General features: G+C 33.8%; 1 protein-coding gene across 1 annotated transcript; it reads left to right on the top strand.

Annotated features, from left to right (window-relative positions):
* Nucleotides 1-2,958: 2,958 nt before the first annotated feature.
* On the top strand, nucleotides 2,959-21,153 carry LOC112755443 (helicase and polymerase-containing protein TEBICHI). The gene is made up of 25 exons (XM_025803537.3): nucleotides 2,959-3,250; nucleotides 3,573-4,039; nucleotides 4,239-5,232; nucleotides 5,867-5,931; nucleotides 6,712-6,817; nucleotides 6,964-7,164; nucleotides 7,281-7,481; nucleotides 8,331-8,492; nucleotides 8,575-8,814; nucleotides 8,986-9,198; nucleotides 9,519-9,869; nucleotides 10,027-10,179; nucleotides 10,583-10,804; nucleotides 11,260-11,478; nucleotides 11,597-11,714; nucleotides 12,080-13,242; nucleotides 13,354-13,551; nucleotides 14,929-15,188; nucleotides 17,512-17,701; nucleotides 17,794-17,901; nucleotides 18,608-18,960; nucleotides 19,974-20,082; nucleotides 20,181-20,321; nucleotides 20,416-20,512; nucleotides 20,618-21,153. The coding sequence occupies exons 1-25, from the start codon at nucleotides 3,215-3,217 to the stop codon at nucleotides 20,686-20,688; spliced, it is 6,438 nt and encodes a 2,145-aa protein (XP_025659322.1). The 5' UTR covers nucleotides 2,959-3,214; the 3' UTR covers nucleotides 20,689-21,153.
* Nucleotides 21,154-21,270: the final 117 nt, after the last annotated feature.

Raw genomic sequence — 21,270 nt, 5'->3', positions numbered from 1 at the left:
TGTATTTAAAAATTTAACTAGATATTAGCATAAAAAATTATATTGATAGTTATAAAATTAACTCAAAATTAATTTTTTTTAAATAATTGAATCTTGATTCTAACTTTTAATTATAACATTAGTATTCTCTCCAAATTATATGTAATAAATATTTGAAAGGAGAGAAATAAAAATATAGATTAGAAAGATAAGCGACGAAAATTTAAAACTAAATAAAAAACTAAAAAAATATGTATATATTAATAATAATATTTTTTATTTGAATTATATTATCTTGTTAATTTTATTTTTTATAAAACAAAAATGTAGAAAAATAGAGAATGAGAGAAAAAAGTGAGAAAGATAAAGACGAAAAATGAGAGTGACAGTTTGTTAATTTTGGAAGAAAAATTTTTATTTTAATTGTAATAAAAAAATATCGGATGACATATATTGATTTGTCAAATTACTAATATAAAATATAAATTATATATAGAGTAAAAATGGTAGATAAAAATAGAAGAATGGAGAGAGATAGATGAGAGAATTTAGGAAGGGAATTTATTTTGGAAGAAAATATTTTCTCTCAATTTTAATAAGAGAGTGTCGTGTGATACAATTGGTTATTAAGTTAGATAGTAATATGTGATATATGATACATAAAATAGGTATATTTTAATTTTAATTTTAATATTTTAATTTTAATACAATTAAAGAATGTCATGTTATACATTTTGATTATCAAATTTGTAATTAGTCATTGATAATTATATATAAAAGAGATAGAATAATCGAAGGAATGAGATAGATAGAGAAAGAAAAAGGGAGGAGGGGAGAACTCTTTAATTCTAGAGGAAAATATTTGATTTCAATTGCAATGAGGGAGCGACATGTGGCACATTTTGGTTGTAAAATTAATAGGGAGGAGGGAAAAATTCTTTAATTTTGGAGGAGGGAAAGGTTTGATTTTAATTGTAATTAGAATGAGACCCGTGCGATGCACGAGACGGTAAATTACTGATAGTATATAATAAATATTGAAAAGTGTTATGTTTTGTAGAATTAAATTAAATGTGTAAATTAAAGTTAAATTTAAAAGGTATATTATTTAAAATAATTTGTAGTACAAAAGATTTGGATATTAGAATTGTATGTACAAAATGACATTTTTATTTGATGGTTTGATTTTTGCATTTGTTTTAGTTGATGAACTTAATCTTCTTATATGACATTCGTCTTTTTTTTATTGGTTGTTGTTAGAGTTGTTACTTTTTTTCTTTCTCTCGTAGGTTCTTGTGAAGACATGTTCTTTATGAATTGTTGAGTTATATGTACTTTCTATTGTGTTGTTTGTTCCATCTTTACAAGTATGTTTTTCTTTCGAAGATGTGTCTTGAATTTGTATGGTTTTCCTTCTCCTTAATCTCTTGATAGATATGTGATCTTCGTTTGATGATATTAGTGTTGTCGAAGTTGGTTCCTATAATTAATGAATAATTAAATTATAAATAAAAATGATGTATAAAATAAGTGATTTTTTTTAGTATTACCTTGTTTTATTTGTTATAATTGATGTTGATGTTAGTATTTTTAGTTGGAACAAATATCTTGGTACTATTATATTATTGAGAACTTTCTTTAAGATTAAAATCATTTACATTGTCTTCAAATATAAGTGAAGTTGCAAAAATTTTTCAATTGGGGTAGTGCTTCAATGTCATTACTTCTTCGAAAGATGTGTTTTGAATTTGTATGGTTTTCTTTCTCCTTAATCTCTTGATGGGTATGTGATCTTCGTCTGATGATATTAGTGTTGGCAAAGTTAGTTTCTATAATCAATGAATAATTTAAATTAGAAATAAAAATAATGTATAAAATAAGTGATTTTTTTTAATATTACCTGTTTTATTTGTTGTAATGGGTGTTGAGGTTAGCATATTTTGTTGAAACAAATGTCTTGGTCACATTGTATTATTGAGAACTTTTTTTTAGATTAAAATTATTTACAATGATTTCAAATGTAAGTGAAGTTGCACAAAATTTTCAATTGGGGTGGTGTTTCAATGTTATTATTTTTCTGGAGTGCCATTAGAACTGAAGCAGTTGTACCTAACAATTTTTTTGCTTCGCCATCAAATAGAACAAAAATTATTGTATCACTTTGATCTAAAATCTTTAATTGAATTTTGAACCTAAAATAAGTATTGGGTTAGTAGCTAATAATTTGATAGATGAGATTATGAAAAGTATATAAAGTTACCTTTATTGTTGGATATTGTGGTGTTTGATTATATGTGGCACAAATGTAGTTATCTCCTTTTTCATATGCTTTCTTCTTACACTTTTCACATTCAACATAGTTATTTTCATTGAGTAAGTTTGAGATGTTTAGTTGTTTAGAAATAAATTTTTTATGCTAAATTTGATGTTATTTGAAGGAATAGTGATGGGAGACTTATATAAGTAGTTCAAATATTATGTAATTTGAATACTTATAAATTTAATACATTTGTAATATGAATGTTTATTATTTATAGAAATTAATAAAATAATTATTGGGGTTATAAATTTATTGTATTGTTTATAACGGTAAGATATAATAAATGTTGACACTATTAATTTCTAATTATTGTGGTTGGTAATTATTATATTATTTTTTGTATATTTTTTTTATTTTTGCTGATTTGGAAATAATAATTGATTTGACAAAAATTGAGTGGTTGATTCTAAAATTTTGTCAAGTAAGCGATGTTGTTGACATGTCATTAGTAGAAGAAAAAAGATGTCTTAAAAATAATGTGGATAAAGTTATTCATCTACTTTTATTTATATATTAAGAATAGATAGATAAATAAGAGAGTAATTCAATATATTTTGGTTGTAAAATTAATAAATATAATAGATAATTGATATAATAGATTTGTCTAAAACTCCATAAATTCAAGCTTTTTAACCCCGTCCAAGAAAAACTTTTTAACTACAAGAGTTATGGAAAAATAAAACACAAGTTTTCATGGGCCACCACAGTTCCTACAAATTTCAATTTCAATTTGAAGTTATCAGCGCCACTTCCATTTCCACACTCCGCTTCGCCACTGCCATTTCAGGCAGGCACTCCGCCATGAAAAGGACTCCAACCTTTCATGGTTCTCGCGATTAGGGCAGACTGAAGTAGACGAGTAAGAAGAAGAAGGATCTCGAGTTCTGGAAACCGTGAAAGTCCTCCTCTTCTACCATGGATTCTGGTTCTCCTCGCAATCGCATTGATCAGGTCCTCCTCAATTTCACTCCCAACCCTAAACAACGCCGTTCATACTCATTTTTGTTCTTTCTTCACATTTCACTCTGAAAAGAACGAAAAATAACTACTAGAATCTGATTTGTTTTGTTTCTTCCATATCACCGACAATCTCTCATTTTCCTTTGGTAATTAGCGAAAACAGTTTACTCTTCCCTTATGCCTAGTTTGTTTCTTGAGCATGACTTACGATGGTTATTGCTTTTTTTTTTTTTTGGTTTGGTTTGAATTTAGAGAATCTATGGATTGTTCTGTTTCTCACTGGTATTGGTGACTGAGTTTTTGCATGATACAGTTTTATCCTTCGAAGAAAAGGAAAGCGGCTGCGGTGTCGCCTGCTTCTATGCCTGGGAGATCTGAGAAAGGTGAAAAGAATCATGGGGTTGATGGGTCTCCTAGTGCCAAAGGAACTTTGGACAGTTACTTGGTTTCTTCACAAGATGATTGCCATGCTGCCAGGTTGTCCAATGTGGCCACCCCGGTTGGCGAGTCTTTGGTTAGGCAGCATTCGGTTAAGAGAAATTTAGCTTTAGATGTTAGTAGTTGTATTGACTATGAGCACAGTAAGCTGCCTGTTTTGTCGGCCCAAGGGAATGAGCTGGCACAAGCTTTGCCTTCAGGACTAATGGATGAATCATCGAAGGTGAGTTGCATGGTGGTTGGAGACCCTGGCCAGGAAAAAGGATGGAGTGGTATGGGAATGGGTGTGCCAAACTTGGATGCCAAACGATTTGCAGCAGAGTTTCTGTCCTTGTATTGCAGGTACGTTCCTCTATAATTTTGACCAATTAGATCATGTTGGCTCTGTCATGATTGGTACGGTCATCTGTTTGCACTTTGCTGTGGATATGTGCAAGCATGGGTTTTGTTGTTGCAGGTTTTTCTACTACCTCTATTTTATTTATTTATTTTAAACTATCAATTCCTGTTTCTTATATAATTTGAACTATGCTGCTTGCAGTGGAGTAGACCAGATTCGTTTGTCGTCGGAAATGAAAGAAGATACTCATACCAGACATTGTTCTCTTACATTAGTAGATAAAAATATTAGCTTGGCGGAGAAGTGTGAGGACCCCACTAGTGAGCCACATTATGGTAGTGAAAACATCTCTAGTGATGATATTCCTAAAGAAATCTGTTCTGGTGTTGTTGGTAGTGACCCGAGCCTTCGAAAATGTACCCATACACCTACTTCAAGTATGAATCCTGCTGAATTTAATACACCAGGATCCTTGGTTGTCAAAGCATGTGTCAAGGAGACTCCAAAGTCAACACGTGGAAGCTCAAGTTTTTCACCTGGCTCAGCTTTTTGGAATGAAGCGATTCAAGTTGCTGATGGTTTGTGTGTTCCTGTGACTAATGATTCTTCTATTGTTATGCACAAGATTAATGTGGTGGATGAGCAACATGAAATGGAGAATTCATCTAATTTACAAAGTCATGATGGAAAGCTGAGGGAAGTAATGGATCAATGCAAAAGCAGATTTTGGAAGGGGGAAGCGGGGATGCACACCAAAGATTCCAAGAAAGAAGTCTCTGTTCTTCCTGTGAAGCATTTTGATTTTTCATTTGAGGATAATATTTTGGGTGAAAGTACCCTGCAAGATCGTGGTGTTGGTAATCTGACTAATGTTACTTGTGAGGGTGGTAGACAGTATGAGTGTGGTTCTGTAACAGATCATAGATATCAAAAGATTGATGAAGGGAAGGAGAAGCCTTTAGTAGATGCAGTATGCAAAAGAATGAATTTTTCAAGTCAGGATAATATTAGTATGACATTTAATTCACCCCTCAATGAGGTTGCAATGGCAGTTAATACACATAAATCTGATGAAGCTTGTACTCCGTCAAGTAGTCTGTCGTTTAAGAATCATTTAGAGCTAAACAGCTGGCTTCCACCTGAAATATGCAGTATATATAGAAAGAAAGGAATCTCAAAGCTTTATGAATGGCAGGTTAGTTGCCTTTTATTATAACAATTTGCTACACATTATTTTTTCTATAAAACTGATTTTATGCTCTTCTATCCAGATGTATTGCACTACTGGGTACTGGCTGCTATTTGTTTTACACTTTTTTTTCCCATTTCTTTCTTTCTATTAATGTGTCTTAACTTTTGTTCAAGTTGTTGGCTTAGTGTTTAGTGGGTTCTGATTTTACACCAAAAGTATCCACCCTTTCTAAGCTTGCTCTATCCACCCTGTCTAAGCTGCTCTAACGATGTGCAAATTTCCCGTTAGTCATATTGTTTGGTTATTATTGTGACATAATTTATGATATATGTGGTTAATGGATGTTTTCTTTTGATAGGAATTAATGATGTTCAAATTTGTAACTAGTCGGGCCTCTTTTTTGGTACCAGGGGAAAATACTTGGTACTTGTTATCTGTCAAATAAACATAATTTGGTATAAATATTTATGTGATTAACCAGGTGTGAAAACAGTGTAAATTTAGTTGGATATGAGAACTTGAAATATGGCTGTGTTTAACATTACAATCTGATCTTAAAAATTATTTACTTCGAAAACCTTTTGTTCTGGCATATATAAGTTTATTGGAACTTTCTATTTATCTTTCTATCTATTAGGTTGACTGTCTTCGGGTGGATGGTGTCCTTCAGAGAAGAAATCTTGTATATTGTGCTTCTACAAGGTACTCTCTTATGCAACTGGATATTTCTGTAAAACGTGTCTGGAAGGAACAGATAATTTGGATAGTATTGAAAAACAATGATATCAGGACAAGAGCATGCAAATGTATCTATAGTGAGTGCTTGTTTGTGTGTATGTACTTGTGCATGTGCGTGTGCGAGCACACAGGCTCAATAAGGGGAAATACCCAAGTAGTTACTTAATCAGCCATAACTAGGGTATACAACCATGCAGAATTAACATAGTTGCACTTCCTCAATGTGGGACCTTACAGCACCCTGTTATATTTATGCCCTATTCATTTATGTAAAGGGTTTAATGATAATGTGCCAAGGGTCACGAATTTGAGGAACATGTTTGCATTTGTTTCGTCTTCCACCTTCAGGATTTCATTAGATAGAATGCTATTCTTGAGTTTGGTCAGAAATACTAAGATCACTTACAGCCTTATACTTTTGTAATGACATCTGGAAAAAGAAGCATATTTAATCAATAAATGTTTTATTTCATATTATATTACTTTTCTTGTGTTGAATGTCTGACTGAATCAATATATTATTTTATACTTCTGTGTATATCGTTGCTCAAGATCTATATCATTTCTTCTATACCTGCATCATGTTATTTATCATCTTTTACACTATTGAAATTCCTGTCTATCTATATTTTCCTTTATAAATTTGATTTGTTTGTTTTGTTTTCTCTATATCCTTCTCATTTTACCTTTATATGTCTTCCTTTTGAGGGAAACATGTATGAAATGATTTTCTTGTTGCCACAGTGCTGGTAAGAGTATTGTTGCTGAGATTTTAATGCTGCGGAGGGTGATATCTACCGATAAAATGGCAATACTTGTTCTTCCATATGTGTCAATCTGTGCTGAAAAGGTGCACTTTTTGTTCTCTTCTGTTTAATTTTTTAATTTTTCATTTATTTATATTTTTAAAAATACGATTCAGGTTGTGGATGTGCTTATGAACTTCCATATTTCAACAGCTCAAAATTTACACTTAGATGTCAATTTGGTTCACAGGCAGAACACCTTGAACGTCTTCTTGAGCCACTTGGTAAATATGTTCGTAGTTATTTTGGGAACCAAGGTGGTGGAACACTTCCTAAAGACACTTCTGTGGCTGTTTGCACGATAGAGAAGGCAAACTCCTTAATCAATAGATTATTGGAAGAGGGCCGTTTATCAGAGATGGGAATTATTGTGATAGATGAGTTGCATATGGTATTGTCACTCATTAACTTTTTAGTTACATGTTTAGGAGATGGGAATTCTATTACATGCAAAATGGTACACTTAGACAGTTCTCATAGTGTTTTGTTGCTTATGTCTTTTAACAGGTTGGTGATGCAAATAGAGGTTATCTTCTGGAACTCATGTTGACAAAACTTCGTTATGCGGCAGGGGAAGGTATTTCAAAATCAAGTGAAGGAGAAAGTTCAGGTGGAAGCAGCGACAAATCTGATCCTGCTCAAGGTCTGCAAATTGTTGGAATGAGTGCAACAATGCCAAATGTTGCAGCAGTTGCTGACTGGCTTCAAGTATGGAGTATTTCAAACATTATTTATTTCCATACATAACAAATGCTTCATTAACAAACATAAGAATAGCATGTATTATTTTTTTTCCATTTTTAACCTAAAATAAGTCCAAAAAGTAGCAATTATTGGACTTCAATCTGTTCAGACATGATCTGCATAACATACATATTGGTATTTATCTTTCAGAAAACTTTGATCCCACCTGACTGTGTTAGGAACCTAGACAATACTAGAGTGCATGGATATAATGAATAAAGGTGGAAATAAATAGAGAATTAGGGAGTTGTTGCCCTGCTGGGGGGAGGAACAGGGGGTGGTGAACTGGGGATTTGCACTGGATTATCTTCCTAAGCTTTTTGACGACGATCTTCTTCCTATGTTGATATCACACTAAATTAATATTCTGGTTGTGAAGTAATTCATTTAGGGCATGTTTGGTCTGCGCAAACATTTTCCATTCTATTTTCTAATGTTCTCTGGTTTTAGGTTTGTTTGAAATGAAAAAGTAAAAATAGAAAATAGGATTTTATTGGTTTTCACTTTCTTCCCCACCAAAATGCACTGCTGATGAACATTGACATGAAATTGAAGAAACTCAGCATCAGCAAGGCAAATCCTAAGAGGAATCTATCTTGTAGTTCATGATTTTTAATTCAAAAGACAATATGAAACTTCAGGGAATTCTTTGAATCATAATTTGTAGACTCTATCTGAGGTACAAGTATTACTGTGCTAGATAATTTGGTTTCCAAAATGATAAATGAAGCTTTCAACATTGTCATATCAGTATAAGCACCTTTTCTTCTGGTGATTTTCTTTTAATTCGATTGTTGCAAATTTTACCTTAAGGCAGCACTATACCAGACAGAATTCCGGCCAGTTCCTTTAGAAGAATATATAAAAGTTGGTAATTCCATATATGACAAGAGTATGGAACTTTCTAGAACAATCTCAAAGGCAGCTGATCTTGGTGGTAAAGATCCGGATCATGTTGTTGAGCTTTGTAATGAGGTGGGTGCTTTAGAGTCTTAACTGCAATGTATACACTCTGTAGTGAACCCTGAATAATTATCAACAATTAATATGCTTTCAGGTTGTTCAAGAGGGACAATCAGTCTTAATATTTTGCTCTAGTCGAAAGGGTTGTGAATCGACAGCAAGGCATGTTGGAAAGTTCCTTAAAAGCTTTATTGCTAATATTCAGGAGAACGACTGTGAGTTTGCTGATATTACTTCTGCTATCGACTCGTTGAGAAAGTGTCCTGCTGGGTTGGATCCCATATTAGAGGAAACCCTTCCTTCGGGTGTTGCATTTCACCATGCTGGCCTCACGGTAATTCTTTTATTTCTTCTTTGTTTATAGCTTCCGCTAACATTGTTAGTGCAAACTCAATTTAGTAGAATTCCTCATTTGACCTGAACTTTACGTATGGTATATAGAATGAATTTGTGGCAGAATATTTCACCTATTTCTCAAGTCCTAGACCATTTTCACTGTTCTCAGGTTGAGGAAAGAGAGATAATTGAAACCTGTTACCGAAAAGGACTTTTACGTGTTTTAACTGCCACATCAACCTTAGCGGCTGGGGTTAATCTGCCAGCTAGGAGGGTTATTTTCCGCCAGCCTAGAATTGGTCGTGATTTTATAGATGGGACGAGGTACAAACAGATGGCTGGTCGTGCTGGTCGTACTGGAATTGATACAAAAGGAGAAAGTGTATGCCCTTTTCTGTTACACTTTCAACTATTATATGGGTAGTGTTTGTGTTTTGCTTTTAGGCTGATTGATATGATGTACTTTTATGTATTTTGACTCATTATCATCTTTATTTATTTCTTCTCTTGTTGTACTTAACATATTCAATAATTCCATATGCATATTGTTTGCTTCTACTTGGTTATGCTTTTCACATGCATGTTATAGTTTAATTAATTATAATTTATATGTATGTGGGCATATTCATGTTACATTGATTGCACTGTTTTGTTATACTTAATTGATTAGTTGAATGTGTCAAATGATTTTGATCTTCATAGGTACTTATCTGCAAACCAGAAGAGGTAAAAAGAGTTATGGGGCTTCTTAATGAAAACTGTCCACCATTACATTCCTGTTTATCTGAAGATGTGAATGGAATGACTCATGCAATCTTAGAAGTTGTGGCTGGTGGAATAGTTCAAACAGCTAGTGATGTTCATCGCTACGTTAGATGTACTCTTTTGAACTCCACAAAACCATTCCAAGATGTGGTAAAGTCTGCACAAGAATCCCTCCGCTGGTTGTGCCAAAGAAAGTTTCTTGAATGGAATGAAGACACTAAACTTTACAGTACAACACCTCTTGGACGTGCATCATTTGGCAGCTCTCTCTCTCCAGAAGAATCACTTGTAAATGTTTCTGTTTACTTTTATTTTCACTGTTCTGTTTGTTCTCTTTGGTTCTTCTTATTCTGGGGATGGCTTAATATTTAGGTGGATAATTTGGGGAAGTTTTAAAAGTTATGTTTATCATTGGCATTAACCTGTTATGTATGGTTGATCTTAGATTGTGCTCGCTGACCTTTCAAGGGCTAGGGAAGGATTTGTCCTCGCATCTGACCTGCACTTAGTTTACTTGGTCACTCCAATCAATGTTGATGTTGAGCCAGATTGGGAATTGTACTATGAGCGATTTGTGAAATTGTCTCCACTTGACCAGGTTGGTTTCTTCTAGAAAATACAGCCATCACATAGTTCATGATGTAACTTCCCATGTTGCTTTTCAGAAAGACTTTTGGAGCTGCTTGGATTTCATCAGATATTCAATATAACCTATCTTTGCAGAAGAAATAAATTTATAGTACGGAAAGTGTCCAAACTATATAAATGAACAATGAAATGGTAAAATTTGAAGTCAGAGCTCTATGTCTGTTATTCTAGTATGCTGTGCAAAGTGTATTGTTTGAATTGTCTTTAAATGTCAAGGGAGATCAATTTGGAGTAACTTTATGTTTGTAGTTTTGACATAACTGTTCTATGGAAGCTTTAGCATATTTGTAACACCTGTTGATTATCATTGATTTTTTTAGTTTTTATTTCGTTATTTATTTTACTTTTTGCAGTCAGTTGGTAATCGAGTAGGTGTGACGGAACCATTCTTGATGCGTATGGCACATGGGGCACCTATACGTTCTTATAACAAGTCAAGTGACAGTACAAGAGGGATAAACAATAAACGAGGAAATCAACTCGGGATCTCTGATGCAACTGCACTCTCAGATGATCAAACACTTCGTGTTTGTAGACGATTCTATGTTGCTCTTATTTTGTCACTGCTAGTTCAGGTGCTTTTTCCTGTTGTGTGGATTAAAATATCACTATTTGTATTTTTTTTCTTATGTTTTTCCAAAGATGGATGCCATTAGGAAAAAAAGATAGAAAAGTAAGAAGGAATCCTTCTCAGTTAGAACAAGAACTCAAGGTGTTAACACAGTACCCTTTTGCATGTCCAATTATGGAAAATTCCTGAAAGTAACAAAGAGAAGCCATGAAAGTAAATTAGATCCTAAAGGAAGTCAAGGGGTAACGGAAAAAGCAAAGCATTGCTGTTAAGCGAAAGTAAACAATATTTAAAGGATAGTGTCATAAAATTTTGTTCTGCTTACTGTTGTAGTTCTAACAATATTTAAACTTTTGTTTTAACAATTGCTTTAACAATATCTTTCTTTTCCTCTTTATTTAATCTATAATATTTTTCTAGTGATTAAATCATTCCTTGAATGAATGTGCTTTTTTAAAGGAAACTCCTGTGGGCGAGGTTTGTGAAGCATATAAAGTTGCCAGAGGAATGGTTCAAGCCTTGCAAGAGAATGCTGGAAGGTTTGCATCTATGGTTTCTGCATTCTGTGAGAGGCTTGGCTGGCATGATCTTGAAGGCTTAGTTGCTAAATTTCAGAATCGTGTGTCATTTGGAGTCAGAGCAGAGATTGTAGAGCTTACTGCCATTCCCTATGTTAAAGTAGGTGCAGTCGAATGCTATCACTCTAGCATACTCCATCAAATAGTTTATGTCTTGTTCTTAGTATAGGCTTGTGATAGAGCTCATTGCTTTGCCTTGTTTACCATTCAATTTGTAGGGTTCTCGAGCTAGAGCACTCTATAAAGCAGGTTTACGAACACCTCTTGCAATTGCTGAAGCTTCGGTACCGGAAATAGTTAAGGCGCTTTTTGAATCGTCATCATGGGCAACAGAAGGTCATCTTCAAAAATTTTTATTAGTGAATTTATTTATTTATTTGTTTTTATGTTTAAAAGATTGAGATAACCTTTTTGGTGCTTTATTACATGAAAAATCACATATGGTTAAAATGGCATTAAAATAATTGGATTAACATCTTATAGGGACCTCTTGTTTGTCGATATTTCTTGATAACTTTTTCAATTGAGTCTGTTAGCACTGCGCTATATTTTTTATTTCTTTGAGTTTATCTTCAATTCTTGTTATAGTTTCTACTTGACTTTAATTTATTGCTTCAATTCATTCCATAAATCTTTGATGTCTGTGGAGACAATCTAGACTCTATTTTGACAACGAGATTTAATTTTGTTTATTTTGGAAGGTTCTGCGAAACGGAGTTTACAATTTGGTGTGGCGAAGAAGATCAAGAATGGTGCTCGAAAGATTGTTCTTGATAAAGCTGATGAGGCAAGGGTTGCTGCTTTCTCAGCATATAAGTCACTTGGATATGATGTCCCACAGTTTGCTCCTCCCATATTTACTGCTGCTTCTGATTCTACCAAGAAAGAAGCTGGAAGTAACTCTGGAAGTGACACAGCTCACACTAGTCATAGTTTTGTTGATGCAGTCCACAATGATAGTTCTAATGAAGTTGCTTTAGCAAGACAGAGACAAGATTCTGAAAATGATGCTCTAGTTTATCTGAAAGGAAAACCAATCAGTGAGGTTCCATTTAATTTGTCTACTGAAAATTCTGAAGCTCCAGTTATTGGATCTATAAGAAATGAGCCCAATGCTACTTTTGACCCTACCAAGAATGTATACCTGCCCACTCTCTCTGATCAGTTACAGAATCCAACTGATACCACCGTCATACATGATGGGTGCCTAGCTCGTGGTTCAGAGGACCAACATCATAGTAGAATTTTAGCAAGTGGAAATATGGAAAGTTCCACCCAGAGAGGTCCCATTAATGCAGGTAGTAGTCCTGGTGGGATTGATTCATTTCTGGATCTATGGGAAACTTTGCCAGAGTTCTACTTTGATATCCACTATATCAAACGATTGGAACTACACTCTCCTGCTCCTTTTGAAATACATGGCATAGCCATCTGTTGGGAATGCTCTCCTGTATACTACATTAACCTTCCCAGGGATATTTTGTTGTCTATGGGTAAAAGCGATGACAGTTTATCCTTGAGTGCATGCAGTCACAAGCTGAAAGTTTCATCTTCTAATTCTAAGCATGATTTGGAGATTGCCAAGGATAGATGGAGCAGGATTAGTAAAATATTAGGAAAAAGAGATGTCAAAAAGTTCACTTGGAATTTGAAGATTCAAATTCAGGTTTTAAAAAAGCCTGCAGTTTCACTTCAGAGGTTTGGTTGCTCTTACAATCTCGGAAATAATGAAGACTTTGAAATTGTAGATAGTTCATATGTATTGCTACCACGTGTCCTCATTAAAGATGTAATTGACATGTGTATTGTGACTTGGATACTGTGGCCTGATGAAGAGAGGAGCTCAAATCCAAACCTGGAGAAGGTAATGTAAATATTCGAATTGCATGGATACTTGTACATATGTGACTATGTTTTGTGTTATTGTAGGAGATATTAGGTCGTTTAGAGTTAAGTATTTATGTTGATATTTTAGGAGGTAAAGAAGAGGTTATCCTCTGAGGATGCTGCAGCTGCTAATCAGAGTGGCAGGTGGAAGAATCAGATGCGAAGAGCTGCACATAATGGTTGCTGCCGACGGGTTGCTCAAACAAGAGCATTATGTTCTGTTCTTTGGAAATTACTTGTTTCTGAAGAACTTGTTGAAGTGCTTATGAGAATAGAAATCCCTTTGGTAAGATTTTAAGTAATTTTTTAATTTTAATAATACAGTTTGAGACACGAGAGAATTCAAAGAGAAGAGAGAAAGTTCAGAAATGTGTACTCTGTATTATGATTGAGCTTAGCACTGATCTGTGTTTATATACAATGTGGGATAGGATTCTGCATAAGCTAGTCCAAAGGGCAGAATAGTGCTTTCATACTTAAGTTAGATATGGAAGCTGTAATTAACTTATAGCTGTCCTATCCTAGCTGGCTCTACTGTTCTAACTAGCCAACACTTCTCTAGACTTCATTAACTTTATTACTTAATGAAGTGTGTTTTTATTCTGATGTGTGTTGACACTAAAATTAGCAACTTGTTTATTGTAGGATGTATGCATTAAAATAAATTATAAATTCATGCATTGCACATTTGATGCATAAAAAAAATTGTAAACTATATCGAACAAGTGCTGGATTCATTTAGGGGTTAGGACCTTTCTTGGACATATGCATAGACATGTAAAACTTTCTCATGTAAAGACATCTTGGTCCTTTCTCATGTTGGAAATTTTGTTTTGGTTATATATATAGATATTGAAAATATGAATTCCTTCAGCAAGCAAGACAAAAGATTTTATATAGCTTGTTGATTTTGTATATTTGTATAACTCAAATGTTCATTTATTGGTGTTGTTCTGTCAACGGTGTAGTAAATTTATTCCAATTTGGGTTTTCTGGAAATGCTAACTATGCAATGAACTTATGAACAATTATCAACATGTTAACCAATCTATTCCATTGAAAACTGAGATTAACTGTATATGAAATTCACTAAATGACTTAAATATTTTAATTTCTTAATTGTATAGTTAACATTTTTGTGTGGTTCTACATGCTGACTCTGATGGACTTTCTCCTTATATTTGGTGAAATATCATAGAAAGATTAGCATTAGATTTGCATATCCTTGCAGTGTATCATATAAGGTGATTTAGCTGCTAAATACTAAACGATGAATTAATCTCGTTTTTAATTTGCTTGAAAGCTTAAATAAAAGCCATAAAAGTAAAAAAGGTGATGAAATAGTTGATATTAGCTTTTATTTGGAATGTATAAAGGTATGTTATTTTCAGGCCATTTTGATTATTTGAAGTTTGGCAGCAAGATGCTTTTACAAACATTCAATGCAGTGATAAGAAGGATGTTATTTAGAATTGGCTTGCTTTATTTTTTCCCATAAATTTTCTCAATATAAATTTATAAATAATATGTACTGTCACAATTATAAACTAAGACTATGAACAATTATACCAAGTTACCTTGATGTTTGTTTTTATGGTTTTATATTCTCAGTTGTTTTATATGTTTACATGCACTGAGTAATGCTACATGGATGCTGCTTTAGGTAAATGTTCTTGCTGACATGGAGCTATGGGGAATTGGTGTCGACTTGGAGAGATGCATTCAGGCTCGTAAATTGTTGGTGAAAAGGCTGAAGTATCTTGAAAAGGAAGCTTATAAGCTGGCTGGGATTACATTTTCATTGAATATGCCAGCAGACATTGCAAAGGTGCTCTTTGAACACTTGATGCTGCCTATTCCTGATGGCCGAAATAAGGGGAAAAAACATGCAAGTACTGGCAAGCAATGCTTGGATGCATTAAGGTATTCAGCAAGTTTTTCTTTTTCCTTTTAATTGTTATTAAAAGCAATCTTCCAATAACTTCTAATACTTTGCTGTTGCTTTTGTTAGTACTTAGTAGGTAGTTTATATAATAAATAAGAATTTAATTTTGATGCATTGTCAATGTAAAGTAATTTTACACGTGCATCCAATTACATAGCACCATATCAATAAAAATAACTACTTTTCACATTGATTGCATGAATGGTCATCCAAAAGGACAGATGTGATTGCACGACTGTGTAAAATGCTTTACACTGTCAGTGCATTAAAATTAAACTCAATAAATAAATAGAAGAGCAACAAATACCTTTCCTTGGGTTTGCGAATTTATGTCTATGCCTCCAGTTTCATATTTAATGATTTTCTTTCCTCTTTGATTTTCAACCTTACAAAAGGACGTATAAGCTAAGTACTATCGGGCGGACTGTATCTAAATACTAAATAACTAGAGATGAGAAAGATCAAGAGAAATAATACGTGAAAATCTTTAAAATGTTTCAGATTTTGATGGTTTGACTTAAGTGGGATGGAAGGATGTTATACCGCACAAACATATTTATAGTAGGTTTGGTATGTAGAAGACAAGTTCGATCCATTTAGGTGATTTGGTTATGTTGATATGTTGGTAGCATTTGCTGTTATCATTGAAAATAACTGTTGTGTCTGGAGAATTCTCCATGTGTCTGGATGAAAATTAAGGAGGGGTATTTTCTTTTATTTTTTAAAAAAATCTTATGAAAGATGAACGTTTAGGGAGTCTGTATCTTTTAAAGTAGACAGGGTGTGATCAGATGTAATGCATAAGTAAGAAAATATGTCAATCTTTAACTTGATTTTTCTTAAGGCTCTTATATTTTTACTGAAATTTCAAATAAATTGCTATAGTTTTAAATTTGTATTCAGGTTCCTACCTTAAATAAAAACAATTCAATTGAGTACCCGCAGGGTATTGTTACCAACACTTGAATTAAATAAAATATTCCATGAAAAGTCATTGATTTTTCATTACCTTCTTCATTCTTGTTCGTACCACCCACCATGTTTCTGCATTCATCATCATCCTCAAACACTCAAACTAGTCATTTATGAAGAAAGTGAAATAGAAGAGCACCTAAATAGAAAGAAGAAAAGCTCCAGAAGCAAACATGGTTTTTTATGATGCTTTACTATGAGGAAAACAAATCTAGACCTTTCTTCAAGGATAGATTGGTTGGTAATTCCCCAGGGCAAAACAACATTTCTAGAGAGACCTTTTGATCTAGAGAAAATTAAACAGGCTGTTTGGAGCATGGATAAGGATAAGGCACTTGGACTTGATGGTTTCACTGTCTGTTTTTTTCAAGTGTGTTGGATTGTTATCAAGCATGATCTTTTGAGGTGTTTGAGGAATTTCACAGGAATGGAAATATTAGGAAGAGCATGAATTCCACTTTTATCACCTTCATTCCTAAGGATAGGTTGATTAGAGTCAAGGACTATCGACCTATTAGCCTCTTAACCAGCATGTACAAGATCATTACAAAGGTTTTCCACCCACTTGAGTGAAATGCTCGGAGATGCTATTTTGGACAACCAAAGTGCTTGGCTAGCATGTTGATTTTAATTCAGTGGTGGATGATGAGGAGAAGATCAAAAGAATGTATTCTTTTTAAGTCAGACTTTGAGAAAGCTTCTGACAAGGTTAGCTGGAGCTTCTTGGATAAAGTTCTGCAACAGAAAGGCATTTCTGGATGTCTTACAAGAGATTGTCAATAGCTAGCCAAAGTGATAGTTTTGTGGTGAAAGGGACCTGAGACATGGTGATTGCCTATCCCCCTTTTTGTTCACCTAGTAGTAGATACTCTTGGTCTGCTGATTTTTAGAGCAGAGGCAAGAGGGTTAATAAAAGGTGACAAAGTGGGTTCTGAAGGGGCTGTGATATCCCATTGAGTTTGAGCATTTCTAATCTCAGTTTTAGGAATATTATGATGAACCTTCCCATATTATTTCCATGAGTTGATTATTTGATTTGTATGTTATTTGATTTATAGTATACCTATGCTGTAGAGACCAGAATTTTTTATTATATGTAGGAGGCTAAATATATAAATGTGTTATTTGCACAATCTTTTTGGTACACGGTACACCTTCCAATTTTGGACAATAAATGCACTATAGCCACTATCTCAAAAATAAATGTGTACACTTTAAGGTGTACAAAAAATGTTGTAAATATATTTCCCAATATATCTGTATTTTGATTTAAAATTTCTTTGTATTTCATATTTGCACATTATTCTAGAAAATATGATTATTTTTCAGGCATGTACATCCCATTGTTCCAATCATTAAAGAGCATCGAACAATGGCAAAGCTCTTGAACACTACACTTGGATCAATTTGTTCTCTAGCTAGGCTATCGGTAAGCACACAGAAGTATACATTACATGGGCATTGGCTTCAGACATCTACAGCAACTGGTCGACTTTCAATGGAGGAACCTAATCTTCAGGTATATGATCTTAATCTGCAAGTTTCCTCTTCTTTTTTTCCCTTGTTGTTTGCTATATTTAATATTATGGACTGTCTTTATGAACGATGCAGTGTGTTGAACATACAGTAGACTTCAAAATGGAAGAGGATAAAAGCGAAGGAGATGCTGATGAAAATCATTACAGCATTAATGCTCGTGATTTCTTTATTCCTACTCAGGTCTTTAACTTTACCTTGGGTTATGTTTTATTTGCGTTTTGTGTATCTGTGTGTGCTTTGTTGTTGTCGTTGTCGTTGTTGTGTATGTGTGTGTGATAGGACCTGGGTCTTTATTGAATGCAAGATTAGTTAGTAAATTTCAAGACAAGTGTAGTTTTTCTTTCTATGCTGTGCCCAGTTCTTATGAGTTTGTTATTAGTGTAGAATGGTTTCCCCAATCTCTGTCATGCCAACCAGCATTGTTAAAAATTAAAATGTGTTTCGATGTTGTACACCTACAATAAGTTCCCTACTGAAATTTGATTCACGTTTATAGCAGGACAAACCTCCTTTTTAGTATGACGCTTAACATATGTTGAATTTGAGGAAATAAAGAGAAGCAAAAGTATGGCTGGATACATAGACACTTAACAAACTTCCTCTCTGTCTTTCATTCATTTATTTTATTTTATATAAATGAACAGTAAGAAAATTGTGCTTTCCATCACAGTGATTTCCTTCTATTTTGTGAACTCCCCCCCTCCCCACCCCAGCCCCGCCCGGGGGTTCTCTTCCTATCATCCAAAACTCCCAATGTATATCCGTTGCAGTCTGCTATTCTTCAACAAACCTTATTTGGAACATTTTAAAGTTTAGGAAAGTGTATTTGTGTGATATACTTGTGCGATTGTGTTGTGTTCTTATTTGTTTATTTTGTTTGTTGCAGGACAACTGGTTACTGTTAACAGCAGACTATTCTCAAATAGAATTGAGGGTGATGGCACACTTCTCTAAAGACTCTTCTCTCATTGAGCTTCTCAGTAAGCCTGATGGTGATGCCTTTACAATGATAGCGGCAAGGTGGATTGGGTGTGCAGAGGATTCTGTCAGCTCCAATGAGAGAGATCAGACTAAAAAGATGGTTTATGGAATTCTTTATGGAATGGGTGCCAATAGCCTTGCTGATCACCTTGATTGCACTTCTGATGAAGCTGCAGAAAAGATTAGTTATTTCAAAAGCTCTTTTCCTGGTGTTGCTTCTTGGCTCAATGAAGTTGTTTCATCTTGTCGTCTCAAAGGGTGAGGAGACTTTTTCCCACTTTTGTATATCCTAAATGACATATCCCTTCTGCAATGCTATAATGACTAAGATGAGGTAAGCAATAAGCTTAGGACACCAATTGGTTCAAACAATTATTGATTACGCTTGCGATTAATTTCTGAAAGGTTAAGATGTTTTGTGAATGTTCATGAATAGTTTTATATTTAGGGTGGTTTGGTAAAGTTTATTAGAAATGTGCTTGTGCTTTCCAAAAAAAATATATATATTTTAAAGATAGCTTGTGCTTTTTAAAGTTAAAAATCTAATATAATCTTATATATTAATGAATATCCAGATTTATTCTTACTATTTATTACATTTTCTTTTTGGTGACTTACTATTTATTACATTTATGTCTATTAAAGTTATTTTAATTTAAAAGTAAGTTCACTAAATACTATTGTTGTAACTCATGCTTATTGAATGAAAGCCACTAATTTTGTTTATCTAAGAACTTTTAGTTAGCTATATTTGAAAAGCCAAGAAAGATGAGCAACTTTTGAAAGTACAAGTTTTACCAAAGCCTCCCTTAATATGCTTTAGTATACTGCCTTTTAGGGTTAAAGTGTGAATAGTACTTTACTCCATCATACCTAGAGGTGGAATTCTAGTTTTATATGGAAGAATAGGGATTAACATTGAATTCTTAATCCTTGATCATATAAACTCTGATAACATATGACATTGTTTTCCAAAAATTGTAGTCTCATGAAATGGTGTCTTATCTAACCACACTTTTATTTGTTTTTCTTTGTAGACATAAATTATAGTTTTAGGTATTAGAAAATAGAAACTATTTAATTATTTTAAATGATTTACTGATTTCTGTATCTAACCATAGAGCAAACTAAGCATATTTATGCTAGTATTTTATCGTATAGCTAGCTTTATTTTTCATCAGGAAAAAAAAACATAGGATAAACTGCATTCTTTCTAAACCTGTTACTGTTGGGCTATAACTTTGTGGTTTGCTTCTTCATGCACTATCCAGATATGTCGAGACTCTTAAGGGAAGAAAACGATTTTTGTCTAAAATAAAATTTGGCAACAGTACAGAAAAATCAAAAGCTCAAAGGCAAGCTGTGAATTCCATTTGTCAGGTATACTTTAAATTTTCAATCCTGGATCCGGAGTAGGATTATGTTTTTTTCAGAGCTCGATGATCTTTGTGTTAATATTTTTTCCCCTGTTCCTCAAGGGATCTGCTGCAGATATAATCAAGATTGCAATGCTAAGAATTTACTCCGTGATTGTCGACAGTGTTGATGGTTCGGATTCTAGTTCTTCTATGGCAACCAAGTTTCACATGCTCAGAGATCGTTGCCGAATTTCATTACAGGTTTTTTATTATTATTATTATTATTATTATTATTATTTCTCTTGTTTACCCCCATTGTGTTTGCTTATTTCAATCTTTATTGATTTACAACTAGGTGCATGATGAGTTAGTGCTGGAAGTTGATCCTTCGGTGATAAGGGAAGCTGCCGCGCTGTTAAAGACAAGCATGGAGAATGCAGTCTCACTTCTTGGTATGTGTTTATGCTTTTCTCTTCTTTACTTGGGTAGATGAAAGTTTCTGTTATCATTTGTGAAAATCACATTCATTCTTTACGATTATCCGTGCCCTGGTGCAGTTCCTCTTCGTGCGAAAGTCAAAGTTGGGAGAACATGGGGATCTTTGGAGGCATTTGCACCGGACAGATAAATTCAAGATAATGCCGAAAATCACATCACTGAATCCTGAACTACGAACAGAATAGTCCATGATGTCGCAAGTATTCAATTATATTGAGCGGCACCTTCATTGTTAAATTTTCAGGGAGGTCTGGAATGGAGGGGGAAATCATCAGCCGACCATGGCAGCCAAACAAAAGGGTTATTAATTCTGATGAGGTTTTACTTCTATTTTGCAGATTAAGAGCGAGAAATACTGGCATGATTTCATATTTCTCAATTCGAAGATAGCAAACGGGTTCCAATGCATCACAAGTGGCAATGCTGCAATTATTCATTAAATAATTTTTCATATATAGGATGGAAAAACAAAATTTTGTAAGAAATCTGTACATAATAGAACGCTCTTCTTTTAAGAAAGAAAATTGACAATGTAGTCACTCCCCTTTTGTATCCTTATAAGAGAAAATGGCTACAGTTTCATGTCAACAAACAATGGTAAAACTCTCACCCAGCATAATGTCAAGTGAAAATCAATTGAGAGGATTAACTCTGATAACCGATCAGTCAATTAAGCAATTCATGATCTAGCAAAGAGCACAACGTCATGGAA

The sequence above is a fragment of the Arachis hypogaea genome, chromosome 16, assembly GCF_003086295.3.
Source record: "Arachis hypogaea cultivar Tifrunner chromosome 16, arahy.Tifrunner.gnm2.J5K5, whole genome shotgun sequence".
NCBI classification, from domain to species: domain Eukaryota; kingdom Viridiplantae; phylum Streptophyta; class Magnoliopsida; order Fabales; family Fabaceae; genus Arachis; species Arachis hypogaea.
The sequence above is the reverse complement of the archived record's forward strand: the minus strand, read 5'-3'. Positions and strand labels throughout refer to the sequence as shown.

Excerpts from the sequence above, each read along its gene's own strand:
- LOC112755443 (XM_025803537.3), top strand. The coding sequence starts at position 3,215 with ATGGATTCTGGTTCTCCTCGCAATCGCATTGATCAG. Across the intron at positions 5,932-6,711 it reads GTATATTGTGCTTCTACAAG|TGCTGGTAAGAGTATTGTTG; the intron begins GTACTCTCTTAT and ends TTGTTGCCACAG. Across the intron at positions 6,818-6,963 it reads TGTCAATCTGTGCTGAAAAG|GCAGAACACCTTGAACGTCT; the intron begins GTGCACTTTTTG and ends TTTGGTTCACAG.